We start from the raw sequence: 25,978 nt of genomic DNA, 5'->3' as shown, positions 1-25,978 counted from the left end.
AAAGGATCAAAAAGATACCAAACCCAAAGATTTGTGTCTAGGTAGAAACACATAGCCCTCCACGCTACATTCCTCTCAAGTACAAAAGAAGCCTGTTCACTTTGATCATAAAAAGGTCCAGACAAATTAGGCAAATATGGGATTAAGACAGACTAAGAATAAAGCACAAAAAAGATAGATTCTTGCCTCCTCTACAAAAACCAAGCAGCTACATGGGACTATGGATATAAAGCATAAATAACCAGAGCAAGTTTTGTATGTCCTCAGCAATGCCCTAATTCTCTGAGTTACCTGCTGAATTCCAAGGCACAAGTATAAAATGCTGTCAGGATCATATTTTTCTCCATTTGGTCTCCGCACCTCTTGAATAAACTGGCACAAGCCAAAACTCAGTTCAGCAAAAGTGCATGAGAGAATGTCCTCCTTGAGTTTCACAGGACGAACTGTGGCCAAGAAAATTATTAGAAAAATTAACTCCATTCAACAGACTAAATCTTAACACATTCCTTATTATTTCATGTAGGCAGAACTACTAAATCTTCTAGCTCATACGTGAGGTACCTTGTATGACTGAACTTGTGAACTATTTCCTATCTGTTGGCTAACAATTAAATGAGGATTTGGCCAATAAAAACCAAACCACCTGCATGTACAACCAGTACAAACGCTGCAACTGAGTAATACGGCTGCAGGTATTTAAAGCTAAGACACCTAAATGTTAGGGAGTCTGCTGAATCCAAAGATGTGGCATGGCAATGGCTGCATGTACTTGAGGATGGCGGCGTAGGGTTGATAAATAGGTTTCACCTCTATAGCTGGACTTAGGGGAATCCTGAGTGAAAGATCTTGAGTATTTCCTAATAGTTCTGGACTCATGCGTTCAGTGCAGCATATTCGACTCCTTAAAGGGAGAAGGAATGAAGAGTTTAACGGGACATGCATGGAATTTGGAAAGGGAAGCAGAGCAACCAGGGAACTGATCGATTAAAGGATCTGCAATGAAATTACCAGGCTCAGCTGCTCCACACCTTACAAAAGTGCCTGCCTGGGACTAAGCAGGGAACCTTTCTGGGAGGGGTGGGGGCAGACAGAGTGTCCTGGAACAGACTGTAATATTTGCTTCCTTAGCCACAAGAAGAAAACACAGTAACTCATGTGATTGCTCTTCTTCTGGGAAACAAAAACCAGCTGTTCTCATGTAATGACAACAAAAATTCCAAATAAGAGAGGAAAAAGCAGATCTCGTTCTAACTAGAAAGTTTTCCTTTGGGATCTTTCTTATATAAGCCCTGCCATGCTTAGTTCTTTACATTGCAGAAGTATTTAATATGGTTTGCTCTCTTCCTCACCATCCCCAAAAAGCTCAATTATATTCCTAACTTAAATTCTCTGCTTGACTCTGAAAATTCGCCCACAAAACTCTCAGTGCAAACACGTAAGACAGATTTGAGACCAGAAAAAAGGGGAGTTAGACACTGCCAAATCCCAGGACTGCTGTGCTTTTGTAAAAATAATAAAATAATCCATAATTTAAAAAATAAACAAAAGTGACATTTATATTGTCATTATTATCTATCACCCTAGTGAGACACAAGGAACAATTCATGCCTTTTAAAGTTCAGGCAGGGTGCAGCACAGAATGCGTAGACTTTTGGAAAGTTTCTTTCCAGCTGTGAAGCCTACAAATAAGGTGTTAAGATTTTAATGTTGTAGCACACAATTTTTTTTACAGCAAACAGTTACGCTGACAAACAAATACTCCGTGAATGCATTAGCCACAGATGAAAAAGATGGGGCCAAGTTGGTGTTGTCAGCTTAGAATTATGGCTTGATAATAGCTCAGTAAAGCTCTGCAGCCACATAAAGCATCTCTTTTACAAATGAAGAATTACTACATGCAAATGAACGCAAAGTGGAGGTTAAAAGACTACCATTTCTAATGTTGAAGAGAAATCTGGTATTTTAGACCCTGTTTTAATAGATCAATTAAGAATGTAATAGCTATGATTTTTAAATGCATGAAAAGATGTAAGACAGTATTCCAGAAAATCTTTTCTCTGCCCATGGATATTTTAAAACTCAGTAATATCTAATCCTAATTTTTATTTGAACAACATATCATGCCAGGTGCTCATCAACTACGTACTTCTGTTTCCACTGAGAGAGAAAAATTTACCTGAAAACTTCAGGTCCCCTTGTTCCTCCTGTGCGTTTTTCCATTGGACCCAGTTTTTCCAGGCGTTTACCCCGTACATATATTTTAGGGTCATCCCAGAAACAGAGCATCCTGGGTAGGAGCCCTGCATCAGATTCCGGGGCTCTACAGAAACTACAGACTTCTTCCGTCCCTACAGGCAAACAAACAAATCAAAACAAATAAACAATTCATAAGCTCCTTATCTACGGATGCTTAACCTGGTCTCACAGGAAAAGGCCATTATGCTGACATGATAACAAAATCCTACTCTCATGGCAGAATCTGAGTGGATATATATGTATTTTTAATATGTGGACAAATATTAACCACATTTTACAGAAAAGGTGCAATAAAATACAATAATTCTCACTGTGATAAATATGCACAGAAATATATCCCTCGCTAGCTACACAAGAAAAAAGATTATTCTTTCCCGTACATTATGACACTACTTAAAAGACATCTCTTTTGCAGTTTTTTAAAATGATACACATTTTTAAAATGTTCTGCACTAAAAAGAGCATTTATTCTACCTAATTGCAGAGGGGGAGGAAAGAAAATCTTCTCTCATATAGCAGAACAGGAAAAAATATACAGTGTAGTTAAAGCGAATTCTCATTTTCACCCTGGAGCAGTATTTTTTTACTTCTGAGAATAAGCATGCACATAATGTTATTACTTCAAATGCAAGGAACTTGGGTTCCAGAAGTACTTTCTTACCCGTCTTTTTGGCTGTGGGAAGCCATCTCTATGTCTCCGTCTTGCTCGTGAACGTGAATGCAAACCCAGTCCTTTGCTGAGAGGGTCAAATGAGTCTGAAGTCAAATCAACACCATTAAGAGTTTAATTATATGATTTAACAACCCAGGTAAAACCGTCACTTAGATACTATGGAATACCTTACAGTTGGCAATCACACCTGTATATTCAAATAATGCTTTACCTTTGAATAATTAGGCAATATATGTACCTCCTGTATAAAGAAAATAAAGTCTCAGAAGAGGACCCCCCTCCCCTGACGGCAGGTGTACTTATTCAGGCAAACTTATATTCTTCTGCACCGCTCACATGGATTATACCTATACACAGAAGTGATAAATTCAAAGGAGTCAAGCAAGACTACCTGCTACTCCTGTTGGGGGTTCTGTAGAATGCTGTCCTTAAAGATAGCAATAATATTTTTAAAATAGTAATTTTTAGTAGAGCTGATATATTACTGCAGCTTTAAATGTCCAGTTTTACTAAATGAAAACACGTACCCTTCATAAACAGGCTGCTAGTACAATGCTTACTCAGAAAATTGTGCGTACTTTTATACAACAATGCATTTTTCTTAACATTATACAGACCTGATGGAAAATCTGCCTCCAGGTCTTGTTCCACATCACCTTTGGAGAACTGCTTCAGTTCTGGATCTGGTTCTGGCAGGGCATTTGATCGTAAGGCATAGTGATTTAACTCATCCTCCCAGCTGTGTGGAGTGGACACTGCTTCAGATTCCAGATCTCCACTATAAGTGCTACCTTGGTCTGTAATGAGAGTGATCAGATATACCATGTGCTATAGGAAAGGGCAGACAAAATGAGGAGTTTGCAAGAAAAGATACAGCAGGATCAAAATCGATTTGCAAAACAAATCCAACTGACCTTTCTCAAATATCTTGGGGTCCAGGAAGAGCTCATGCTCAGATGTTTGAGATCCTTTAGAAAAAGAAGGAAATCTGTATCTACAAATGACTGACAGCTTATGTAACCAATACAAAATACTTCGAACACCAAAAAACTATGTATTAGGTCATAATACTAACACACACCACGCGTCTTCTCCTTGACTAGAGTTCTCGTAACAGCTTTCTACCTTGGTCATGCTGTTACGGGAGAAACAGAAATGCAGAACTAACCCATGTTTGCTTTTCCAAATGTTTCCATCCCTCCGTGTTTGTTATTTGAGTCATCTGTAGGCAACTTAAGATATTTTGTTCATTTCTTTTCAGCTTGTTCCACTTTTATTACATGGGATGATTACTATCCAACACATTCTAACCTGCATCACCCTCCAAGAATCCACCATAAAAAGGCTGATAGGAAAATATTCTTGTAAAGCAGCTGCTCTGTCTTCTTGATTTTGACTCCTTCTGCTAATGCATGATGTACTGATCTGGAGATTACTACCTCTAGCAATCTGTTACTGTCAACAAAAGTCAAATCAGCACCTAGGATCAGGGAAAGGGAATGCAAAGACATTTAAACCACTGTCAGTGCTCAGTATCTAACGTGGGTTCTGTGCTAAGCATAGCTCTGCTGAATATTGACCAATAAACCTCTGTGAAATTACAAAAGCCTCAGAAAGGTGCAAGTATAACCAGCACCTGAGATGGGAACTATGGAGGAAGAGTAAATTAATCTTAAAAGAAAACATGTTGTCAAAACAAAGAACAGAATATCGCACGCAGAGACATATAATTATCTCCAAATACACAGTTCAGCTGAATTCCCAGAAGGCCTCCTCATTTTAAAAGAATAAGTCATCAGAATTGCTAAGACATGGTATAAGCATTATAGTCCTGCCTAGGTTGGCACTTTACTTGCATGAACGCTTTCATTGTGGAAAATAAATGTTGGTAAGACAACAGGACCATTTAACATGCCATGCATACTGGGGAAGCAGCCAATATAGGCCCTACATCTATTTCTCTACCTATTTTCCGTGATGAGAAGAACTCCATCTCACTGCATTTAGTTTCCTTAAAAACATCACATACCACCGTGAGAATGTGTTTTTTCTTTCTCCTCATCTTCTGCGATCATTTCTGCCATCTGAAGGAGATCAGCTTCAAATGGATTTGTGGGAATCTTTTCCTTGATATCCTGAATAGTTTCAATGATTTTATCAGCATTATCCAGCGTAGTTGGGAAGAGCATGGGAACTGGTACCTATGGAACATGTGGAAAATATTAGAGCTTGTTTGGGGGTGAAGGGAACCAGCAAATACACAGGGGAGATTCCTCTCATTTAATCTTACACATATTTTAGGACTATTAAATTTAATTTTAAAATAACTCCAGACTGGACAACTTGTTTCATTTCTGCAATAACCCTACAAATTGGTGGGTTTGGGTCATGATGCTTAACCAAACATGATGCGATACAGAAAGAAATGGCTTCAAGGACTCCAAATAGCACTTGCATGACTAGTCACAAAACCCAATGACACTGCTCTGTGTCCTGTTCAGAAACAAGACTGTAAACCAGTTCTCTAGTGAACTGAAGTACAACTTACAGGTACTGGCATCCCAAGTGGAACTGGTGTGTACTGAGTGTAGAGGTGAAGGGGTACTGGCACAAACACTGGTACAGGAACAGGTACCACAATGATTTGGGGCTGAACTTCTTCTTCTGTTATATCAAAAATAGAACAAAACAAAAATTGTTTAACCATATGACCATCCAGTACACTTCAGAGTGTCTGTGATAATTGTTTGGACTTCTGCTTGTAACTCAGTGTGCACAGTACCGTGTCTTGGTTCATAGGCGTCTTTCACTTTAGTATTGTTGTAACAAGTATGAATACTACAGTTTGGAAACAAACAGCACTGCGGCCATATACATGAATGCTGGAAGGAAGAGTGGAAATAAGTACTAAATATATCCAGGTAAATGGTGTGTTACTGCAATTACCTCACAAGTAATTACAAGACCATAAGAAGGTACCATTAAAAATCTAACTACAATCTTCCCACTTAACTTCATCTTCCTCACTGAGGGGTTTACATCAACACTAGATACTCTCCTTCTATAGTAACAATGATGAAAAAAACACTTCTCAATGACAGTCTGGACTATGTAATAGCCTTTGAAGGTGTTTCTGTTTCCTCCTGCCCACAGAGGGAGCTTAGAGCAAATATGAATCCAATTAAATGACCTTAGAAATAGGGACTTAATTTTCAGAGGTTCTTAGTATCTGTATCTAATAATTAAAGGAAGGTGAGAGTTGAAACAATCTTTGAGAAATCATGCCTTTATTAAAATGGGTCTGCTCTTGTAGCTTGTGCTGTGAGAGCTAAGAACTCACAAATTCTGTCCTGAGGAAAACGAGTTCCCTCCGTAGCTTTTTGCATGTCACTTAACCACTGCACTTCATTTTCCACAGTTAAGATCACAGAATGCTAAAGATGCAAATCTCAAGATTTATCACACACGAAGCTTTAAGGATTTCAAAGAATAACAAATGTTTTACCTCTGTAAGGCAAACTGCTGTTCGGAAAATACCATACAACAATCTGAAAACTATTTAAGGTTTTAAAATATATTAAAAAATATTCTCTGTTACATAAATCATGCATTACTCTCTCAACTGCAATACAGACTTTTATAAAATAGATAGATTAGATACATACCTGTCTGGCATTCTTTGTTTTGTGTGTGAGGTTTGCACGAGGTGGCCTTAGTCTGTGTGATTGGCTTGCACAACAATGCTTTGTTTTTTAGAAGCCTAGGTGGTTGCGATGGTGGTAGCTTTAGGGCATCTGTCTGAGTACTAGCCTGTTTGGAAAAATACAAGTGAGGGCAGAGTCAGTATTGGTTTGAAGGATATAATAAGATTAGTATTTGTTCTCTACTATGGGAGATTGAACAATTTACAACTCTCCTTGCTGATAAAAATGACCATTTAAAAACTACTGCAAAAACAGCTTGCTAATGTATTTGGTGCTTTCTGGTCTTCACCTCCATTTATTTTAATCAAACAATAAGCTTTTTTTCTGTTAACAGTGCTGTGAACAAATCTGCAAGAATGTTTGGTTTCTGTAGTCAAATAACCCCTATAAACTTTTGACCTTGGAATCTTACTGATGGCAAGGATATAAAGAGGAGTTATGTTAAGATACTTTTGATGACTACAAGTCTGGCTGATACAGACAGCCAAAAAAGTTAGTAAACTGATGTGAAACCACTGAAAAGAAATAAAAGTGAAAAATGAACACAAATGCTGGCAGTATCAGTATCACTTCCTGATTACACACAGGCTGACTATTTGAGCTTGTACTAATTTCATGTCCTGCTGTCATTTTCAGTCATGCATTCAAATAACAGGATCTGTTTCATTAGAGAAAATTCATACTCTAATTCATAAATGACACTTCAGCTAAAAGCAAGGGTGTCAGTCTTCCAGAACCTAAGAGCTACATAATAAAATCTTCATATTTTAAGAGAGTTGCAAGATGTACACCTCATACCTCAAAGAGCCCAAGAACAGGAACTCTAGGAGTTATTCACAGATAAGCGGTGACAATGGTTCCCCACAGCTCCGTTACCACACTACTAGGGAGTGGGGAAGGAAAGCTAAGCTGCAAGAGCTTGCTCATGTCAGGCCCAGCAGCCCACGCTGGTCCCCTTCCTCCCATGCTAGTCCTTTTGACATCACATCCCACTTCTGGGTTCAAAAGGTAGCCTCAAGTTCAGAAGCCACACATGAGTTGCTGGAGAACTACAGCCATCTCAAGAGCTACAATTTGACAAGCTTTGTCTTAAAACATTTAATCAATCTGTCAGTGGACACAAAAAGACTTTTATACCATACAAGTTCTATCAATTTTTTAAAAAGCATCTGCAAGCTGGATGAATTTTAAATCCCCATCACAACTAGGAAAAGCAGTTACAAAATGACGGTGCAAAATTCTTGGATACTTTACTTGTTATTGATACAATCTGGGCGAAAGTGAGAAAAAGAGTCTCTCGTAAAACTTACATCTCCTATTATTTTTGCTGTCACAGTAGGGACTGCACCTGTGAAGAAAAAACATACAATAGCCCGTGTACTTATCATCAAGGACCATAACCCATACTCCGCCAAGGTCAAGAAAAAGAATTCCCATTAAACCTCACTCCCCGGTGTAGGTACATAAATTTAAGTCATTATTTATACCTAGGTAAAGGAAGGACAGAACTGTAACCTTCTGCACTGATGTGAAGCATAATGAAGAAGTGGCTGTTGTCCTCAGTGGAAAAGATCCCTGAACAAATCTAAATGTTCAGGAACAGAGATTTAAAAATACAGGCATCATATTCAGCAGTCTTACCCTGTAAAACATTGTTGGAGTTAACTGTAGGCTGGGCAGCAGGGGTGCTTGCAAGGGATACCACATTTGCTATGACAGGGGTTGAGTCCTTTCTCAAAGGAGGGCCTGATGAGGAAGCTGGTGCCATAGAAAGGTTTGCTGGACAGAGTGAACAGAAGAAAACTAAAATAAGCAAGAAGCTAATTTATAAAACAGCATTTCTGAAACAACACCCACCCTCCAGATTTATCTCCAAATGAAGAAGCCTGCTGTATGAGAAGGGAATGTAGGTGTCAAACTGCAGCATTTCACTTTAAATAGGAGCTGGTTCCACAAGCAACCTTAAGCTGTTTTCCAGTCACTCAAACATTTCAGAAGTTCACCATAGTATGAAAGCAGCTTTCTCTTTGTAATAGTACGTGTATTACAGCAGCCCTCAGGAGACAAGAGGACTGGATGCCTCACTGTGCTCAGTACCGAACGTACGTAGTATAGGAGACAACTGAGATCCTGACAAATAATGAATGAGGAGAATTTTACGAGGCTCTCACAGTTAGAGGGGTTCTTAGGTTCTTTCAATTTGAAAGCATCTTTCCTTATCATGTCACCATGAATTACCACATTTCATCAAAAAATACTCTTCTGAGGAACTCCATTATCCTGGCAGCCCCCAGTTCAGAGAGGTGCCTGGAGACCAGTTTTACAAAGGCATTGCACTCTTGCTTCAGCTGAAGATGCAGGCACACTTCTGGAGAAGCAGGCCCACCACACATTTTGCTATCCTTCCTAACAGCCAAATGTACTGACAAGACCAGGAATGTCACATGGTATAGTTATGGCCTGGAAGTATGAAGTTACTTATATATTACTCTTAATCAGGGAAAACAGCTCCCGCCAATGTAAGCAGCAGATGTGCACGAAGTTGAAGAGCTGAATATGGCTTGGTGCCTACTATAAACTTTCGGTTAATATTCTTTATTGCTTTTTGGGTACCTTACTGTTGCAGTCACCATCACTCAGTGGGAGATTATGCCCCTCTTTAGGATCAGTGCTATTTCTGCCCTTTGTTTCGCTTCCTCTTTGTGGGCCTTTCTTCCTTTCTTCCCTTTGCATTTCATTCCCTACAGAAACTCACAGTTCCTATTCCTGTGGGCTTCATTCCCACCCTCCTTCCCATTCCATCTGCTAAAATAATGAACAACAAAACAGCTACAGCGCACATTAATCTTGGCATTGATACTTTAAGAATCAACACTTAATGACATAGAAACGGTAACTCTTCATATGCCTACAGACTACACAGAACTGGCTCTTTTAAGTTCACATACGGAAGTCTGTATTTACAACCATTAAGTCTACTAATTTCATCACTTGATTTTTTTTTTTTTTTTTTGTTAAATGAACATTAACATTCTACTGTATCTGGCTATGTCTTATCAAGTACAAGAGACAAGCTAGGTATTTAACATGTCTTCAATAGATATCAGTACATTTTACCCTAATAAAATGGGCCTTTGTTTTATGAAAGCAATTGAAAAGTAAGTGTTTTTGTTTCATCTTCTTTAAAATCACAGTCTAGGTTTGGTATATGAAGCAATCTTATTTCATACCTGCAGAATATTGACATTGCCTGAAGTAAGAGAGAGATCTAAAACTGAGCCCATTCAATGGCAATGGGCAAGTCCCCCAGTAGAGGATATATCTCAAGAAGTTAACTGAATCGAGTTTCCAAATAAATGTTTGTATCACTATCATGCACACCAAAAGGCAATACTATTCCTAGCCTGTTTTACCTGTGTTGTTTGGGGGTGGAGGGTCAGAAACACTTTGCTGATTACAGAACAACAGAATACAAAGCAGATTGCAAAAATGCTTGATCTCCCCTTGCCACTTCATGGACTCACTGAGTTTACCTTGTCTCTTACAACCATCACACTTGGCCATCTAGGAAAACAGAGTGAGGAAGAAATTAAACACACTTGTAAACAGCAACAAAGAGTATGTGTATAAAAACCTCTTTACACCCTGCTCAGCAAATATAGTGTAAAGAAATCTGTAAGGGGCCGTCATTCTTTCAGTGTAACACAAAGCAGCAGAACATTCAGTGTCTGTCTCCCCACAACCCGTATTAGGTTTTCTCTATTTAGAAAACTGGTACTCAAAAGTTAAGAAGGATTTACTCATCTCTCAGATATATGTACTATATCCCATGGACACAGAAGTCAACTACAGGTAGTTCACATAGCTCCTAATGTACGAAGGTTCTTCTGCTAACACGTTTCTATTCTAGAAAATGCTATGTGAGAATATTGCTTACCTGGTAAAACAAAACTGTGAATTTAGACATGCACTCCTCTGAGCAAAATTCCTCCATTTTCCCCCCAAAGTGATTCTGGACCAGTTTGGGGGAAGCCTGTAAACAGTAACTGCACATTTTACAGTGGTTTCCCCAGCGCTTAGCCAAGTCATGTTTATAGAGCAGTTTACAACCTAAAAGAAGAGAAAATAGCAAGAAAACAAAAGCATCCTTCAATAACAAAGTGTCATTTGCTCAGCACTTCTAGTTCTTATATTTGGTTATGTCTGTAATAATTTGTTGAAACATACCATTAAAATGTAAAGTGTGAACAAAGCTCTGTGTTTCTAAACCTAAAAAATGGTTTTCTAACCGAAAACAATTAGGTTTCTCTTAGTATCACCAATAATTTTAAGGCAAAACACTTCTGACTTGATTTGTCTGAGACACAGTCTTGCCCTTTCTTACCTTCACTACAGAATGGCTTATCTATGCCTGAGAATCGCACTGTCTCCTTGATAATTTTCTCAATTTTGCAGTATTCACACATTGCCATTACACTGCTCCTCTTCTTATATTCATCACAGCAGGTCTTCCCACAAAACTGGAACATTTTACCCTGCAACACAGCCAGAATGTTTTGGTTTCAATGTTTCACATCCCAGATAATACATTTTAATTGTTAATAAAAACTCAGAAGCATATTTATGGCCTTGGAAATCAACAACAGACAGCACTAGCAAATAAGTCTCCCCCTTTAGCTTTGTAACAAAGACAGCATAATTTTCTGCAGAAAGCCCTCACCGGTGTGCATTGTCCTGGAATTAAAAGGATCATCTCTGGGACCAAGAATCAGGAATGTGCTTACCTAGCCAGGCAATCATAGGGCTTGGCTTTTTTGGAGGGGTTTTTTTTTTTCTGTTTTTAAGATCAAAGAGCTAGTATCAGTATTAATTTTGATAATGGTTAAATGATACCCAAATCAGTTCCAAATTCCTCCATAGCAGGTCATAGTAAGCAACAGAGCAGTACTGACAGACCATTGCATTTAAGCTACAATTTCTTGGGTTTCTGTTGAGAAATATGAGTTTGAAAAGCCCTAATCCTTATTACCTTGTAGTCAAGCAGCTCTGGTTTGGTTGCAAACAATCTGTTACAGTGCTGACACCTGAGTTTTACAACAGGGCGGGCAAAAGTGACTTGCTGGGACTGGGCAGCCAGCCTCTGTAGACCAGCTGCAGCTGAACTGCTCATGGAGCTGGGGGACACAGTCGAGGTGGTGCCACCTGCCGATACCGTTGCCCCCGAGGGAATGCTTACAATGACTTGACCTTGCGACAGAGGTACCACTGAGGAGTTCATTCCTGCAGGCTTGTTGAACAAATTCTGCAGGAAAGCAAATTGAGGAATAGACTTTATTTTACAATATTACATATTTTACCCGACATCCCAAATATTTACACCATCAATTTATTATTCTGTTAATTCAGCTAAGAAGAAATCCTAGATGTCACACCTGAAAAGCTACTACACAACTGTAGCTGCAAAAATTGCGTATGCTCCCATCTGACATAGCCAAGTGATACTGAGGGTTTGCTGAAGTTTTACAGCTGTTGCACTGAACTTGAACACCTGAGGGTGAAACAGAGAAGAAAAAGTGATTTATGCAACATCAAGTTGTATTGCAGATAATTTTGCACTGTGCATACAAAAACAGAGAATCTGAATGACAAGCCAAGGTACACACAGAAGCCCAAGATGAAGTTGCTACAGATTCAGAAGCAGACACTGCAGCTGCGGTGCCTGTTGCTTGCCAGATCCTTTAATTAATCTCCCAGTATCCCTAGGATGTCAGTAAGCATTTTTCTATTTTACAAGAAAAATAGCTGAGAATGTGTTTGCCTAGCTCAATACAACATTAGGCAGAGGTAACTAAGCTAATCACCCTGGAGAACAAGGGACAGAACAGTCGCAGCGGTGGTATGGCATATGTCCACAGAAGTGGATTTGTCTAGCTGGGAAACTCACCAGCTGCACTTGCAGGAGCAGAAAATAGACTAAGGTTTATTATCATGTTTAAGGTCTCTAAAAACGAAGCTGAAATGGCTGTACTGTCACTGTTAGGTTTATCTATGGTAGAAAGTCCTTATGTTCCCATCTCAGCATCTCCCTTTAAAAAAAAAGCCACTTTCCAACCCCCCCCAAAGAATATCAGCCTTAACTTTCAAGACAAATTAAGTTTGGATATGAGCTACATGAAATCAGGCTTCTAAAGAAGTAAAAGGATAAAGTTACCTGCAGAAGTAACCATTTTCACTCTATATGCTGACAAGCAGTTAACAGAGCAAAACAGTTCAGTTTTTCCCAAGTTATTTGTGCTCTCTATCATCTCGGCTGAAGATCTCAAAGATTTACACAGTGTACAAGGTGTAATTTTAGCTGACTTCTGTGGAAACATGGAAATCCGTCATTCATTTGAAACTTAGTATTTTTATTAACCTGGAAATTAATCACTAACATATAAGAATTGTATAAAAGTGATTGCCAGTGCACTTGAAACAGCACTTATTTTACAGCTGTATTATTTATGATGCAGGTACACTTATTTGAGTTCTCCGGTATGCTTGCTATATTCACACTTTGACCACCTGAGACTTGGGCTGTCTCTCCTTCAGGGTAAGCGCTACCTTTGCAGGCCAGTTTAAACGGTACCGCGGCTGGGCTGTCAGGGCGAAGGCCTCCAAGTGCAAACACCACTACGTGTTGTAATAGCACGTACTAAGCACCTTGTATCAGACGACTTCAACATTTTTGCTGAGAAGTAACATTTTGCTTATGATTTTTAATACATCAGCTATGTATGTAAGCAATATTCCCATTTAACAGGTGAGAAAAGAAACAGAGAGAAGGAGTTTCCTCTCTCACCCACAAAACCCCAGAAACTATCAGAATAAATCTGACAATTGAGTTGAATGCTGTTTAAAAATCAATAAAAAATAGGTAAGACTTATAAGCTTTGAACATACTGTATGTTCAGGAAGACTAACATATATGAGATTTTGATGTGAGATGCAAAATCAGCATGAAATCCCTCTCCTTTCCAGCTTATTTAATTTAATTTCCAGATTTGTTTCAGAGGACAACTAATGTTGTAGGTAATTTTCTGGATGAAATACTTTTACCAGATTTTTTTTTTAATTCATTAGGCCTTTCTTGGCCTAAGTGGCCTGAATAATGGGGAAGCAGAGTCAAGTCACAAAATGAAGTTACACTATCTTATCAGAGGGCAATTTTCCTAAAGTAATTGCATTAAAATAAGTCAGTCAAAAATAATTGAGCTATTATAATAAATTAAGGTTCTCTCAACTGCTCAGCTCTTTAAGAGGCTCCATGATAATCAAAATTAAAATATTAAAAGTTTAAAAATTAAAATCAGAATTATCAACTAATTATTACTTTTCTTCTCCACTTAATTCAAATGCCACAATCTAAGAGAGAATACTCAAACAGGGAGCATCTCAAAGGCTGAAAAAAGTCACAGTGGACTGCTGCTGAGTGGTCCCACTGTGTCTTCTCTCACACTGGAATACTCTGGTAGCTGGTTCAGTGGTACGGGAAACAGAGCAACATGTTCGGGCAAAGATTAAGCAGCAAATGACAAAAGGAGTTATCTTAGACCAAGATAGTAACTGAAATCATCAACTAATAAATTGGGTGTTTCTTCAACACCCAAAATCTAATCAAAGGCATATTTTAAATATTCTGTCAAAATACACCTGCTTGTATGCTGTCACACATGTTGAACTGCAGAACTTTTTTGACTGTCCCTCTATCTGAAGCATGTGGCATTGGCCAGAGCCACTGTAGCAGTATCCTCCGCAATTCTCACAGCAGTTCATGGTCAAGTTGTTAGCTGAGCGGAACTTGGAGAAGCAGGCATCGCTGCAGAGCTTGTGTACAACGTTCTGGTAATTCACTTCATGTCTAATCTGGAAGAAAAGAAAGAATATATAACAAGAATAGAAAGAATATGTATGTTCATCTCTGAGATAGCAAGCTGTCCTGATCGAAAGGAAATTCAAACGAAAAAGAAGTTTGCAATTACCACTGCATTCTTCTGGCACATGCTGCACTTGGTTGAAATGCTGTTAGTATGAATAGTAACAACAGGTTTCCTTTTCAGTTCATACGTAGAAAGACATGACTGGCTGCAGAAATCCTTACTGGAGTTTGTGTTGTCAAACTGGGCAGTGATTACATCCTTTGGATTTAGAATGTCTCTACGGAAAAAAAAACACAAACAAAGAGATAAAGAATTAATGCTAGTTTCATGTCAACTTGCTGTCCTTTCTTTTTCTGCAGACTAAATGTCCTCTAGAACAGGGTGGATTAATTTAATTTAAAGCTTTTCTTTTTGCTGATCTAAGTACCTGACTTCATTTTTCTTTTCCTGTTATGAAAATAGTTAAGAAGCACAATTCTCAAGTAGATATTTTGTGAAACCTTTTGTACCTGGACTTAGGAGTGGCCTATAAATACATCAAGCTGTATCATTAAATCTTTTCAAAAGGAACTGGGAAAAGATAACTGTTTTGCACAGTCTTTACTAAAAAAAATTTAGAAAGCAGGATATGTGGAATAATTCCCTTTAACAATGAAAATACCAACCATAATGGGGTAAGGAAAAAAAAGGGAAAAATGAAAGGTCACAATTTCTAATCACAGTCTAGTTCAGTTCAAAATGGTCTGACTAGTATTGTAACTTTCCACCTCTTATCTCCCATCTACAGTTTTGTTTATTTGTTGCTGGATTTAACAAACTGAACTTTCTCCTTATTTCTTCTCTCTTTTGGAACAGTCATTCACAGAAAAGTTTCAAAGCCCTTAAGTCAAAAAACTAGGAGGAAATATTTATATCATTTTCTTGGTTGGAAGGATGTCTCCTTCTCACTTGTCTTGTCAGAGGTAAACCATTTTTCAACAGAATAAATACAAATTACAGCCAAGACTGCTAAACTTTATTACAAGGCCTTTTCTCACTGAGACAGCAAGTGAAAAGAATAATTAATTGAAGTCTCAAGTTTAAGTTCAGCTGACCTTGTGAAACCAAAAGTAGTAATAAATTTGTTGTTGAAGAAATGATGAACAAAGCAGCATTCCTTTTGCAAAGTAACTTTCATCACTAAAAATAATACATATGAATAATTCTCCTCCATAAACAGACTGTAGCACAATCAGTCTGCAAAGTTATTTATTTGCCTCAAGTTATGGTATAGTAATATGACATCTTAAAGAGCTAGTCACAAAGGTCTCCTTTTGCTAATTTGGAGATAATAATAAAAACAAAAAAATTTTCAATAATTAAAATGTTTTTTGAGCTGAAGATTCAGGCCTGTGTTTCCCACAGGACTGGAAAATGTAGATCTTCTTTGCTAAAGAATTTTCTCCAAGTAGGCTCACAAAAGCAAACCTCACCTTTCCACTCTAGGCCTAGGCAGAAAGTAACTGATTTAGGTGCTGAAACCCCAACTACCTGAAAAACTCAATTCTTAATAAATTTAATCTCTCTACGTCTTACGAAGGTTTAGCCACCATCAAATAACAGCAGCAGTGACATATTTTGAAGAGCTAAAACCTACAGACATCTAAGCTCACAGAATGAAGCCAGACTGGAAAGTTAATTTTTTTTTTAGAATATAAGGAAATATCCTGCCTCAAATATATTAATTTACCAATGTTTTATTTCATTTTAGGGGATTCAGTAAATCTATTTTCATCTAGAAGAAATAATACATAAAATATTTTTTGAAAATGTACTCTTGTTAGTGGTTTTGAGAGTGCAACAACATTTTAAAATGGCAGGAAAGTGTAGTACCTTTTGAAATACAGTTTTTAATATCTGGCTCATTTAAATTAAAAAAAGACAAGATGCATGCTTCACAACAGAGGCTTTTAAATCTATGAGTATGTAAAATCCAATTAACAAAATGGAACTGAAAGTGGGCAGACCAATTAACAAGTAACAGTATTGGCCACGACGTTTTGAAGAGAAGCGTAACAGAACCGGGCATTACAGAAACAGCATGTTGCATAAAAAGAGAATTGAAGCCTTTCATTATCTGCTTGAATATCAATTATTACTAGAAGAAATTAAAACACTGTCCTACTTTGAGCAGCTTGAGCAGGTTTTCTTGGTAGAAGCTGGTGGGCGAGAAGCTGGAACAGTGTATCCAGTGAGGCACAGTGTGGAGCAGAAGAGCTGGGTAGAGCCTTTCCTCTGGTATGCAGTTTGCCCCTTCTGCAGGATTTTTTTACAGCCAGAACAGGAAACCCGAACAGCTGTGGTTGGAACTGAAGGAAGCATTTTACTCATGCCAGAGGACGCCACAGCAGGCTGGAAACCTGATGACAGCTGTGGAGCTAAAAAAAAAAACAAAACCACAGAGAAAACATAGAGTAACTGTTATATATGTATTGCACATAATTCACTACTGTGCAGGGGGCAAGCACAAAGCTTATGACTTCATTTGGGTTGTCAGGGTCTAAGGGAGAATTAAATAGCAGATGAACTCTCCATAAACACATGCCCTGTGCTGGTTTTCTGCATAGTAGATTGTTTCAACTACTCTTAAGACTAAGAATGCACTTTTAACATCCCTTTCACATTCAACTTTCCTTTGCCTCAAAAGTACAATTATTTTTCAATCTCTGAATTTCATTGTCTCTAAAACAAATTAGTTCTTTTTTTTTACTGGGGACAGACATAGCAAACAAAATGCAGAATAACCTGCAAGCCTATTTGCAAAGGTGATACATTTTACAGATTTAAATAAAGTTAGTCTTGCCTATTCCTTACCAAGAGGACTGCCACTGACTGAAAATACAGCACTGATTTTCAGCTCCCCTTCCTGAGTTTTTGGCTGTTGGCCGTACTCCTAAAACAAAGGGAAAGGAAAAGGAGAACAAATACACACATGTAATAACAGGTTACATGATTTCCATTCTTTCATAATGCTGTATTGAATCTTAAGGTCCAGGAAGGCAAGAGTGAGTCTCCTAAGCCTGCTCCAAAGGCCATGTTTACAGATGCTGCTGTATGAGCACCACAAACAGAACCTGCTCAGAGGTTCACAGCAAACTATAACCGAGGGTGTCATGTAGAAATGAAAAAGCACGGCCGCCCTGTGCGTTCCCCTTTCCAGCTGTACTCTAAGACACCTCAGAATTCAGCCAGACAAACCAGAGGAATCTCTGCTTTCCACTCACACAAACTTTCCATCTAGAAGTGCTTTGCAGTCCTTGCCCCTACCCTGTGAAACAAGCTTTATCTTCACATTCGTAGATGATAATAATGAAATAGAGACTGCGACCCAGATGATGAGAAGCATTCTGTACTTAACATGAGTCAAGTACTTTGGAGGAGCCTAAGGTGAAGCTTTGCAGCAGATCAAAGCCTGACCATCACAGTCCCGACTTAGACTGGCTTCAGTGAGAGGGGAATAACCTCACATTTTCTACAGGACGAGAAAATCCCCACAGACAGTTGCTTGTGGAATAGCTGACAGACTATAAATTACTAGCTTACTCTGCAGCAGCTATTCATACTTTGACACCATGCCCGTGCTCTCCCTAGAAATCTGAACCATAAAGCAGCTTGTAACACTCTACATGTAAATCTTAATAGGTGGAAAAGCATAATCTCTTGGAACTAGAGAGATGATAAGATTTAACCTGCTTACAGTCATTTGAGAGTAGTGAGGGCATGATGTCATGTTATGACTGAGCTAAATTCACAGTTGCTGTCTGGTTGCAAGGTAAGCCAATTCAAAATCACTAAGTAAAATTAAGCTCTCCCTTTTCAGTGGCAGTGGACTGCTCCCTCATCTTAAGCTGCCTCCCCAAATCACACACGAACATCTACATAATATATGCTAAAACTTAACACTTTTCTTACTCCTGTGGGAAAATTACAATTTTCTATACTAGGACAATCAAACTATTTCTCAACAGGTTTCCCAGGAGAACAGGCAATGGTATTCGTTCACCATGTCAACCATCAGACAGAAACACTCAAGTCTCAAGTAAGAGAAGCTTTTAAGCTGTGTACAGGCATGCCGTGATGACAGGTTTTAAAGCACCATGTTTTTTTTAATATTACAAATTAAAAACTAGTTATTTGCAGAAATACAGTTTTATCAGCATTTTAACTGCAGTTTTATCCTTAGTCAATATTAGTAAGAGAAATGGAGGCAAATCCTGACATCAACTGTGCATGATCAAGCATAGTTTCACAGCAGCGTAACAGTGTTGAAAGCCAAGAATCTTCAGCTCCAACTATCAGTTAACAGCAAGAAATGCTCTTATCTTTCAGGATGCATGAAAAAACCACCCCCCCCCCCATTAATTCCAATCTAAAGCAAAACAAAATGAACCTTCATCAGTTCTCATACTTTTCCAGTATCAGGCAGAGTTGATAATTACAGGATTTTACTCCAGGAATTAATATTTTGAAGAATACGATAGTTGGTATTTAAATTCTTCAAGTCTTCACTTTCACTTATTAATATGACCTTTGATAACCACAGACATCTTGCATTGCATTCCCCACAAATCCACACAGCAGATGCCATCTTGGGAGGACAAAAGAATAGACAGATTTAACTAACCTACACATGGTTTGACATTATATTCGCTTAAGGAAAAATAAAACCAAACAATCTCACAGACACTGAACAAATCAAAGGGCAGTGAAATCTGAATCATTTCAAATACTTAGTTTACTTCTTTATTTTATTAAGCCAAGAGTATTATGGGAAAAGAAGAAAAAACATTGGGAAGACAGGCCCAGAGAGAAGAGGAGGTGTAGCAGAAGTATGATGCTAGAATGATGCTAGAAAAACTGATGCCTGCACAAGAACACCAGCACGCTAGTATCGATGCAAGTGGGATGATTCACCTCGGGAAGTTTTGTACACCTTTAACTGCATGTAAAGTTTGGCATGTAACCCCCAGTGATAGCAGTGAGGAGACAGGAATTGCAACACAGATCATTTCCCTGGTGTCACACGGCAAACCAGTGGCAAAGAGACCGGTTAGAGCTCAGCAATCCTTGCCCCAGCACCACTCAATCCATAGGTCAGACTTTCTCCATTTTGCAAGCATTAAACTTTTACCTGTATCATAAAAAATGTCAGTCTCAAATGAGAAAGTCACTTTGACACATGCTTAAATTGACTTCACTGACGTGTATGTATTTAAATATTTTGCTAAGGTAAGACCTCTAAGTGCTAATTTAAAACAAGAACAAACAACGATCCACTGTGCTCGCAAAGATAACCTTTAAGAGGGAAGTAGAAGGAATAGCACTGTTTCAACTACACATCTCTAACTGTGACAACTCACAAAATATTCAGTAAAACATGATTTACATTTTATTTCCTAGTGAGACTGAGTTGAGATAAAGTGTCTATATTGCCACAGATTTAATAATGAAAGTTTCACAGCACTTTGCTTTGTCTCTAACTGAAAAGCAAAACATTTTCAGCGACATGGTAACATGACATCAAAAAGTTGGGGGTTTGAGTTTCATGGTAGTATAAGAGGGAAAAATCCTTCTACTAAACTAGGTTCTTCAAGTTAAATTTCGGTCAACAAACCAAATAAATTGCTGAATTTACGTCCAGCTTATGCGGTCAGCTGTCAGACCAAAATGAGAAATGCAATGGGAAACTTACCTCGGAATTATCAGGTTCATCTTTAATTTTGTCTAATAGTCCCTGCTGTGGGGCCATAGCTTTATCATATTCGTCATCCAAAGGCTCCTCCTTAATTCTAATATTTGGTGCAAAGGAATTCCCCAGCTCTTGTCCAATAGATTCCTTACTAGAAAATAGGTAGCTAGACTCCTGAAACAATAATATGAAAAAGAATTCACCCTCCTGCATCTGCCATTAGGAGTTGGGCTGCTGCCAAGGGGAGTTTCTGTTGCAGACCAAGAGAAATGGGTCCTGCCACTGGAAGGTGGGAGAAATGATGGGCAGCAGCTGCTGCCTCTACCTCCCTGCAGCACCCTCTGCCATCCCACCCCCAATCCTTTTCACTCCTCTGGACAAAGCAGAAGCCACCCAGCTCTCTAAGTTGGTTGTCAGTAGGGGCATTCGGCTGTTTGGGCAGTGTCTCCTGTTGATACAGCTGTTCCCTGTCTCATCTGGAAAAAAGGCAGCAGGTCAGATGGATGCATCCAGGTCTAGATTCGGTTCACCAGTCAGTCAGACCATGCTGAACATGAAAGTGGCTATCAAAAGAGTCCTCAATCCAAAGAGAGGGTCAGCAAAATTTTACAAAATTATATGCACTGTTTAAGTAGCAAAGATGTCTAAGAGTCAGAAGATCAGGTTTCTTGATACTCAAATTTACACTCAAATACAAAATACGTATTTTGAATTATTCCAGTATATCGCTGCACTTGCAAAAGTGTTTGAAAGATCTATAGCTTACCCTGAAGTTAGTTTCTGGAGTTTGTGGCGCTAACTGCGTCCGTAATGTTTCTTCTACTTGATTATGAACTGAGGAAAACATATACATTAAATATAAATGAATACAGATTCCAACGCATTTCCTTTAAAACTATCTAGAGTCTCATACTGATCCCCAACCCCATAGCCTGACAGCACCTCAGAAGTATTCAACTACTCCCTTTCTCCTCCCTGCAAATAAGACGGTAATCCCTAAGGAGAGTTGACATTTTTTGTTATTCTATTGGGTCATTATTCTCCCATTCCAGCAAAATGGTTGCAAAATTCTGAGGCAAATTGTTCATTCAGAATTTTCTCCACCCCAGTGAGTTCTGAACTCTGCCATGTTTCGACATTTAAATCAGAAAATATTTTTCAGAGCAACAACTTTCATCCTTTTCTTTGCTGTTCTGGTCTTTTGCCTCTTCCCCCCTTCTCAGGAAACAGTAGCTTACACTTTTTTAGCATGTATCTTTTTAAAAATACTGGATTTGCCTGGATGCTGCCTATGAGCATTTAGTATTGCTGTTTCAATTACTGACTACTCTACCTGAGGCTGCACAGCTCTCAGCCACAATCTTATAACTGTAGGTATTTACAATTTTCTGAAATATGTCTTTTGCATAGAAATACTCTTCACTTCATTTCTACCTGAAGGTAAAAGTAAAGAGATGTCTTTAACTCTTCTTTATTTTAAAAACATCCATACCATTTCTCTATCATTTGTGGAAGCTGGAAGCACCGATTTTAAGATGCTGTTACTAAACATACAAAGTTTAAACATCAGAATTGTAAGATGTGAATATGAACAAGTAGCCAGGAGGCTCTCGCTCGTTGGCCTACCCTCTCTCCATACAGTCTTCTGAATAAAATTAAATCGCACGTTCCAGCCTGGTTATTCTTAACTCCTTCATTCAGTGTTCTACTGTAACTTTCAGAGCCTGGGAAGTCAAAAACAGGCGTGTGGGCAGCAAGACTACTGGTGACTCTCAGGCTCCCTCAAATGAGAAATGGATTACAGGCATCTCTGGTTCTCTCCATGTTGGCTGGACAAAGTCCAAGACGCAAGCATCTGAGGAAGAAGGAGAGCAGTCCCCTAGGACAAGCAGATCTCAACTTACTCCCTGGCTGACTTCCTGCAGACACTAATACATTTCCAGCAAGCCTTTCCATGATGCTACTATGAAATGCATATTGCTTTAAATACATATACATTAATGAAGAATTGGTATTTTGCTCAAAAAAATCTTTCCTGGCCACCAACTTAACCTAAACTTTGTCATCTTTTCTTTTGAGGATTTCCAAGGTCTATAAAAAACAGTAAGAAAAAACAAAAGGAAGCTTACATTGTCACCCAGCTTGGTTTAGTAAACCACAACAACAAAGGATATGTTGAGGCTTTGAAACAAGCTGTGGAGCATGAGACCCCCCCCTAATGCTGCCAGGCCCTTTTGCAAATCCTAGTCCTAATACAGAGTTCATCGTATTTCAGGGTTCTTTATAAAATGCTTCCCTACATACAGCTATGCATATTCTCTTCAACAAGATGATGTTTTTAATAACTAGCCCTATTGCTAATTTCTGTCTAGTTCTTTCTTCCTCTTTGCTGGGTAGCCAGGTCTACGATGTCAACAGTTACCTGCTTTGTCAAGAAAACTGCTTTTCAATCTAGAATCCATATCTTTAGGGATTTTTTCCAACCGTTTTTCACGTTCTTGAAAATGTCCTTCTCTATTCTTGTCCTTTGCTGAAAAAGTCTCTTTGCCATTATCTCTTGTTATGCTAAAATCTTTTCGAATTGATTTAAATACAGGGCCCTGCTCAAATGGTGAAGTGAGATCCTTTTGGATTGCATTCTGAATCTGAATTTCTTTTTCACTGTCCAATTCATGTTCTGTAACTCTCTTGCCTTCTTCCAGATGGTCTTCATCATGAATCGCTGAAGAAAGAGTGTCTTTTGGAGTGAAATTCTGATCATCTTCGTTGTCACTCCCAACAACAGGTATGCCTGCAAGATCCCCAGAGTTCAGAAAATAATCATCATCATCATCATCCAGCAGTGAGTTTTCAGATCCTGTTCGATTCTGTATTCCGTAAGATATGCTGTCGAGGGCAGGTGTTAAGTTGTGGTCAGTGTCCTCAGACATTTCTGCATCCAGAATTTCACCACCTAGGGAGAAAAAAAACCATAAACAATCAGAAAATTCACCAACTTGTAAGTGTCCTTTGCTAATCTGTCTGATGCTGCAATTCCTTGAATACTCTCAGCCTTCTTGGGCCAACGTTACTGATAAAATATTGCTGACATAAGAAACAGTTCTGTCCCACTCATCGCACAGTGAAGCAGAAGCTGCACTGAGTAAAACTAACCAAAGAAAGAAAAAACATTAACTTCAATTCATCTCATATGTAACGCTTGTGGAGAAGGCAATTGTCACAGTTTAACCCGGCAGGCAGCTAAACACCACACAGCCTTTTGCTCACTCCCTCCTGGTGGGACGGGGGAGAGAATCGGGGGGGGGGGCGGGGGGAAGTAAGATTCGTGGGTTGAGATAAAGACAGTTTAACAGGACAGAAAAGGAAGGGATAATAATAATAATAATAATAGACTGTACAAAATAAGTGATGCACAATGCAACTGCTCACCACCCACCGACCGATGCCCAGCCAGCCCCCGAGCAGCGATCGCTGCCCCCCGGCCAGCCTTCCCCTAGTTTATATGCTGCGCATGATGCCATATGGTACGGAATAGCCCTTTGGCCAGTTTGGGTCAGCTGTCCTGGCTGTGCCCCCTCCCAGCTTCTTGTGCACCTCCAGCCTTCTCAGTCAGGAGAGCATGATCAGCTGAAAAGTCCTTGACTTAGTGTAAGCACTACTTAGCAACAACTAAAACATCAGTGTGTTATCAACATTATTCTCATACTAAATCCAAAACACAGCACTATGCCAACTACTAGGAAGAAAATTAACTCTGTCCCAGCCGAAACCAGGACAGCAATGCAGTGAGGGAATGAGTAGCAAGGGCTAGGAGAAGGGCAAGATAGTCTTTTTCAGCAGCAATGATACTTCTAAGAAATGTTTCGTGAAACTATGGCCTTGTATAAATAAATAGAAATACTTACATTTTTCTGTAATATCAAATACCGCATCAGATTTATCTTCAAACTGTAAAAAGGAAAGCACTATATCATTATCTTGGTCAGCTGCCATGTACTTTGCTAAAAATTATCCGATCAAAAACAAAACCAACAAGAAGGATCACAATTCCTCCTCCTTCCTTTCTTGCCCCAAGCAAAGTTCTATGAATTAAGACTGTTACATTACTGAGAAGTCACATTTACCCTAACAAGTTCAGATGTACACAGAAAAAGCACACAATGAAAATTTAGAATTAGCGTTGTTTCCCAGAGAAGGTGGAGGAGAGAGGGGAGGGAAGGGAATGTCAAAATTTTCACTTCTACGTGAGATACTTGTACCAGGTCAAGATCATAGATTCTGCCCTCTTTGACGCTCTATGAGCCTTCATTTCCCTGAACGTTATAAATGGAAAAATAGCAGCATACACAGCTTCCACTGACGTGGGCTGCACAGATCCAAAGGTTTCATCTCTCTAACAGGGAATGTCCCCTTTCCAGGAACAGTGAAATGTAACACTTAACTTCCTAACAGTAACGAGACAATGAGTGTCAGTACAAGCGTAACCAAAGAAGAGCCATATGATGACTCTGAGTGCTGTACAAAACGTTCGTTTACATTAAACATTCTCTGACAGACAAAGTTGACGGCATGCTTGAATGCTGTCTGAAGAAGTACGCGCACTCAGCATAATTAAAGTTTCCTTTAGAATGTCCAACTCATTAGCATCCTTCCTGTCTGCCTAAAAGAGAACAGCAATTCATTTAAGTCATCTCTCCTTTCTCTACGTCTCCAGCTCTACGCTTTCTTTTCTGGTAGATCCTGCTCACACTTCAATTCTTAAGCCATCTTAAAGAAAGTAATGGGATTTGATAGCAAAGGGATGATCTCTAATTTCATTGAACTCAAGTCATTTAGTTGAGAAATCCGATATTCCACAGGACTGTGATGGGAACTAACAGTTTAGTAGCAGCCAGCTCTGGGAAAGGATGACAACATATTGTCCCAGGGTTCATCTGATGGCAAAAAGTCCGGTAGTCTCTTTCCAATATCACTTGCAGGTCTACAAAGACAAGTTAGCTCCTTCAGCTTAATATGACACACATGGAATAGTGAGGACCTGTCCAGCATTGTGAATATCAAGACAATTTGATACTGCACCAAAAACTTCCAGCTTCTCTGAGCAGATAGTTGAGGCTGGAAAAGTAAAATACAGAACCAAAAGAAAAAAAAACCTTTCACTTTTCCACAAGGCTGATGCAAGTCTATTCATTGTAATTATCTTGAGGAAAAAAGAGTAAGGAAACACCTTCCAGGAAGGTTTGCAAGGCCTGAGTTCTGTTACTGCTATAATGCTCCTAGGAGTGTCTCCAGAGATGCAAGTTTAATGTTGACCTAAGAAGTCCACTTGTGGTAAACTAAGTTTACACTAGTGTAAAATTAATCCCCATAAATATTGGATATACTTAGTGCTAATACCAGATGCCGAGGACAAGGATAGCGGTGTTTTTATAGAAGAACAGAAAAAGGAACTTGTTGCCATTTGATAATAATATCAGAAATGAAGCCTTGGGAAGCAAAAATGATAGCCTAGGTCCTTTTCTCTACGCTGACCTTCCTTGATCCTTTTCTTGCTTCCTGTCAGTAATGTTCTTTCTTCTCCAAAAAAGTCTGACAATTTGCTGGTAGGGCAAGAAAAGTTTTCATTAGATCATCTTTTTCTCGTAGTAGTACTTTATATCGAAGTAGTTCTTTAACTCTTTTGAGATCCAAGTGCCTG

General features: G+C 38.9%; 1 protein-coding gene across 5 annotated transcripts in view; it reads right to left on the bottom strand.

Moving 5' to 3' along the window:
• The window catches only part of ZMYM4 (zinc finger MYM-type containing 4), a 44,138-nt gene that overhangs the window by 6,970 nt on the left and 11,190 nt on the right, over positions 1–25,978 (bottom strand). For 2 of the 5 annotated variants that reach the window (XM_072884910.1, XM_072884906.1), the window contains exons 2-25: positions 24,186–24,228; positions 22,703–23,233; positions 21,047–21,114; positions 20,284–20,454; positions 17,406–17,484; positions 16,717–16,969; positions 14,655–14,829; positions 14,326–14,538; positions 12,845–12,995; positions 12,066–12,181; positions 11,663–11,935; positions 11,018–11,168; positions 10,571–10,743; positions 10,047–10,197; positions 8,275–8,412; positions 7,944–7,981; positions 6,595–6,739; positions 5,478–5,593; positions 4,959–5,130; positions 3,844–3,897; positions 3,547–3,726; positions 2,918–3,012; positions 2,177–2,348; positions 292–443 (exon numbers count right to left, since the gene is read on the bottom strand). In XM_072884910.1, coding sequence (XP_072741011.1) covers positions 292–443; positions 2,177–2,348; positions 2,918–3,012; positions 3,547–3,726; positions 3,844–3,897; positions 4,959–5,130; positions 5,478–5,593; positions 6,595–6,739; positions 7,944–7,981; positions 8,275–8,412; positions 10,047–10,197; positions 10,571–10,743; positions 11,018–11,168; positions 11,663–11,935; positions 12,066–12,181; positions 12,845–12,995; positions 14,326–14,538; positions 14,655–14,829; positions 16,717–16,969; positions 17,406–17,484; positions 20,284–20,454; positions 21,047–21,114; positions 22,703–23,233; positions 24,186–24,228 — 3,810 coding nt within the window. The remainder of the gene's footprint in view (positions 1–291; positions 444–2,176; positions 2,349–2,917; positions 3,013–3,546; positions 3,727–3,843; positions 3,898–4,958; positions 5,131–5,477; positions 5,594–6,594; positions 6,740–7,943; positions 7,982–8,274; positions 8,413–10,046; positions 10,198–10,570; positions 10,744–11,017; positions 11,169–11,662; positions 11,936–12,065; positions 12,182–12,844; positions 12,996–14,325; positions 14,539–14,654; positions 14,830–16,716; positions 16,970–17,405; positions 17,485–20,283; positions 20,455–21,046; positions 21,115–22,702; positions 23,234–24,185; positions 24,229–25,978) is intronic. The other 3 variants (XM_072884907.1, XM_072884909.1, XM_072884908.1) reach the window with 3 other exon arrangements.

This window comes from Ciconia boyciana, chromosome 21 (genome assembly GCF_034638445.1).
Source record: "Ciconia boyciana chromosome 21, ASM3463844v1, whole genome shotgun sequence".
Lineage (NCBI taxonomy): Eukaryota > Metazoa > Chordata > Aves > Ciconiiformes > Ciconiidae > Ciconia > Ciconia boyciana.
Note: the sequence above shows the minus strand (reverse complement) of the source record. Positions and strands in the feature narration are given on the sequence as shown.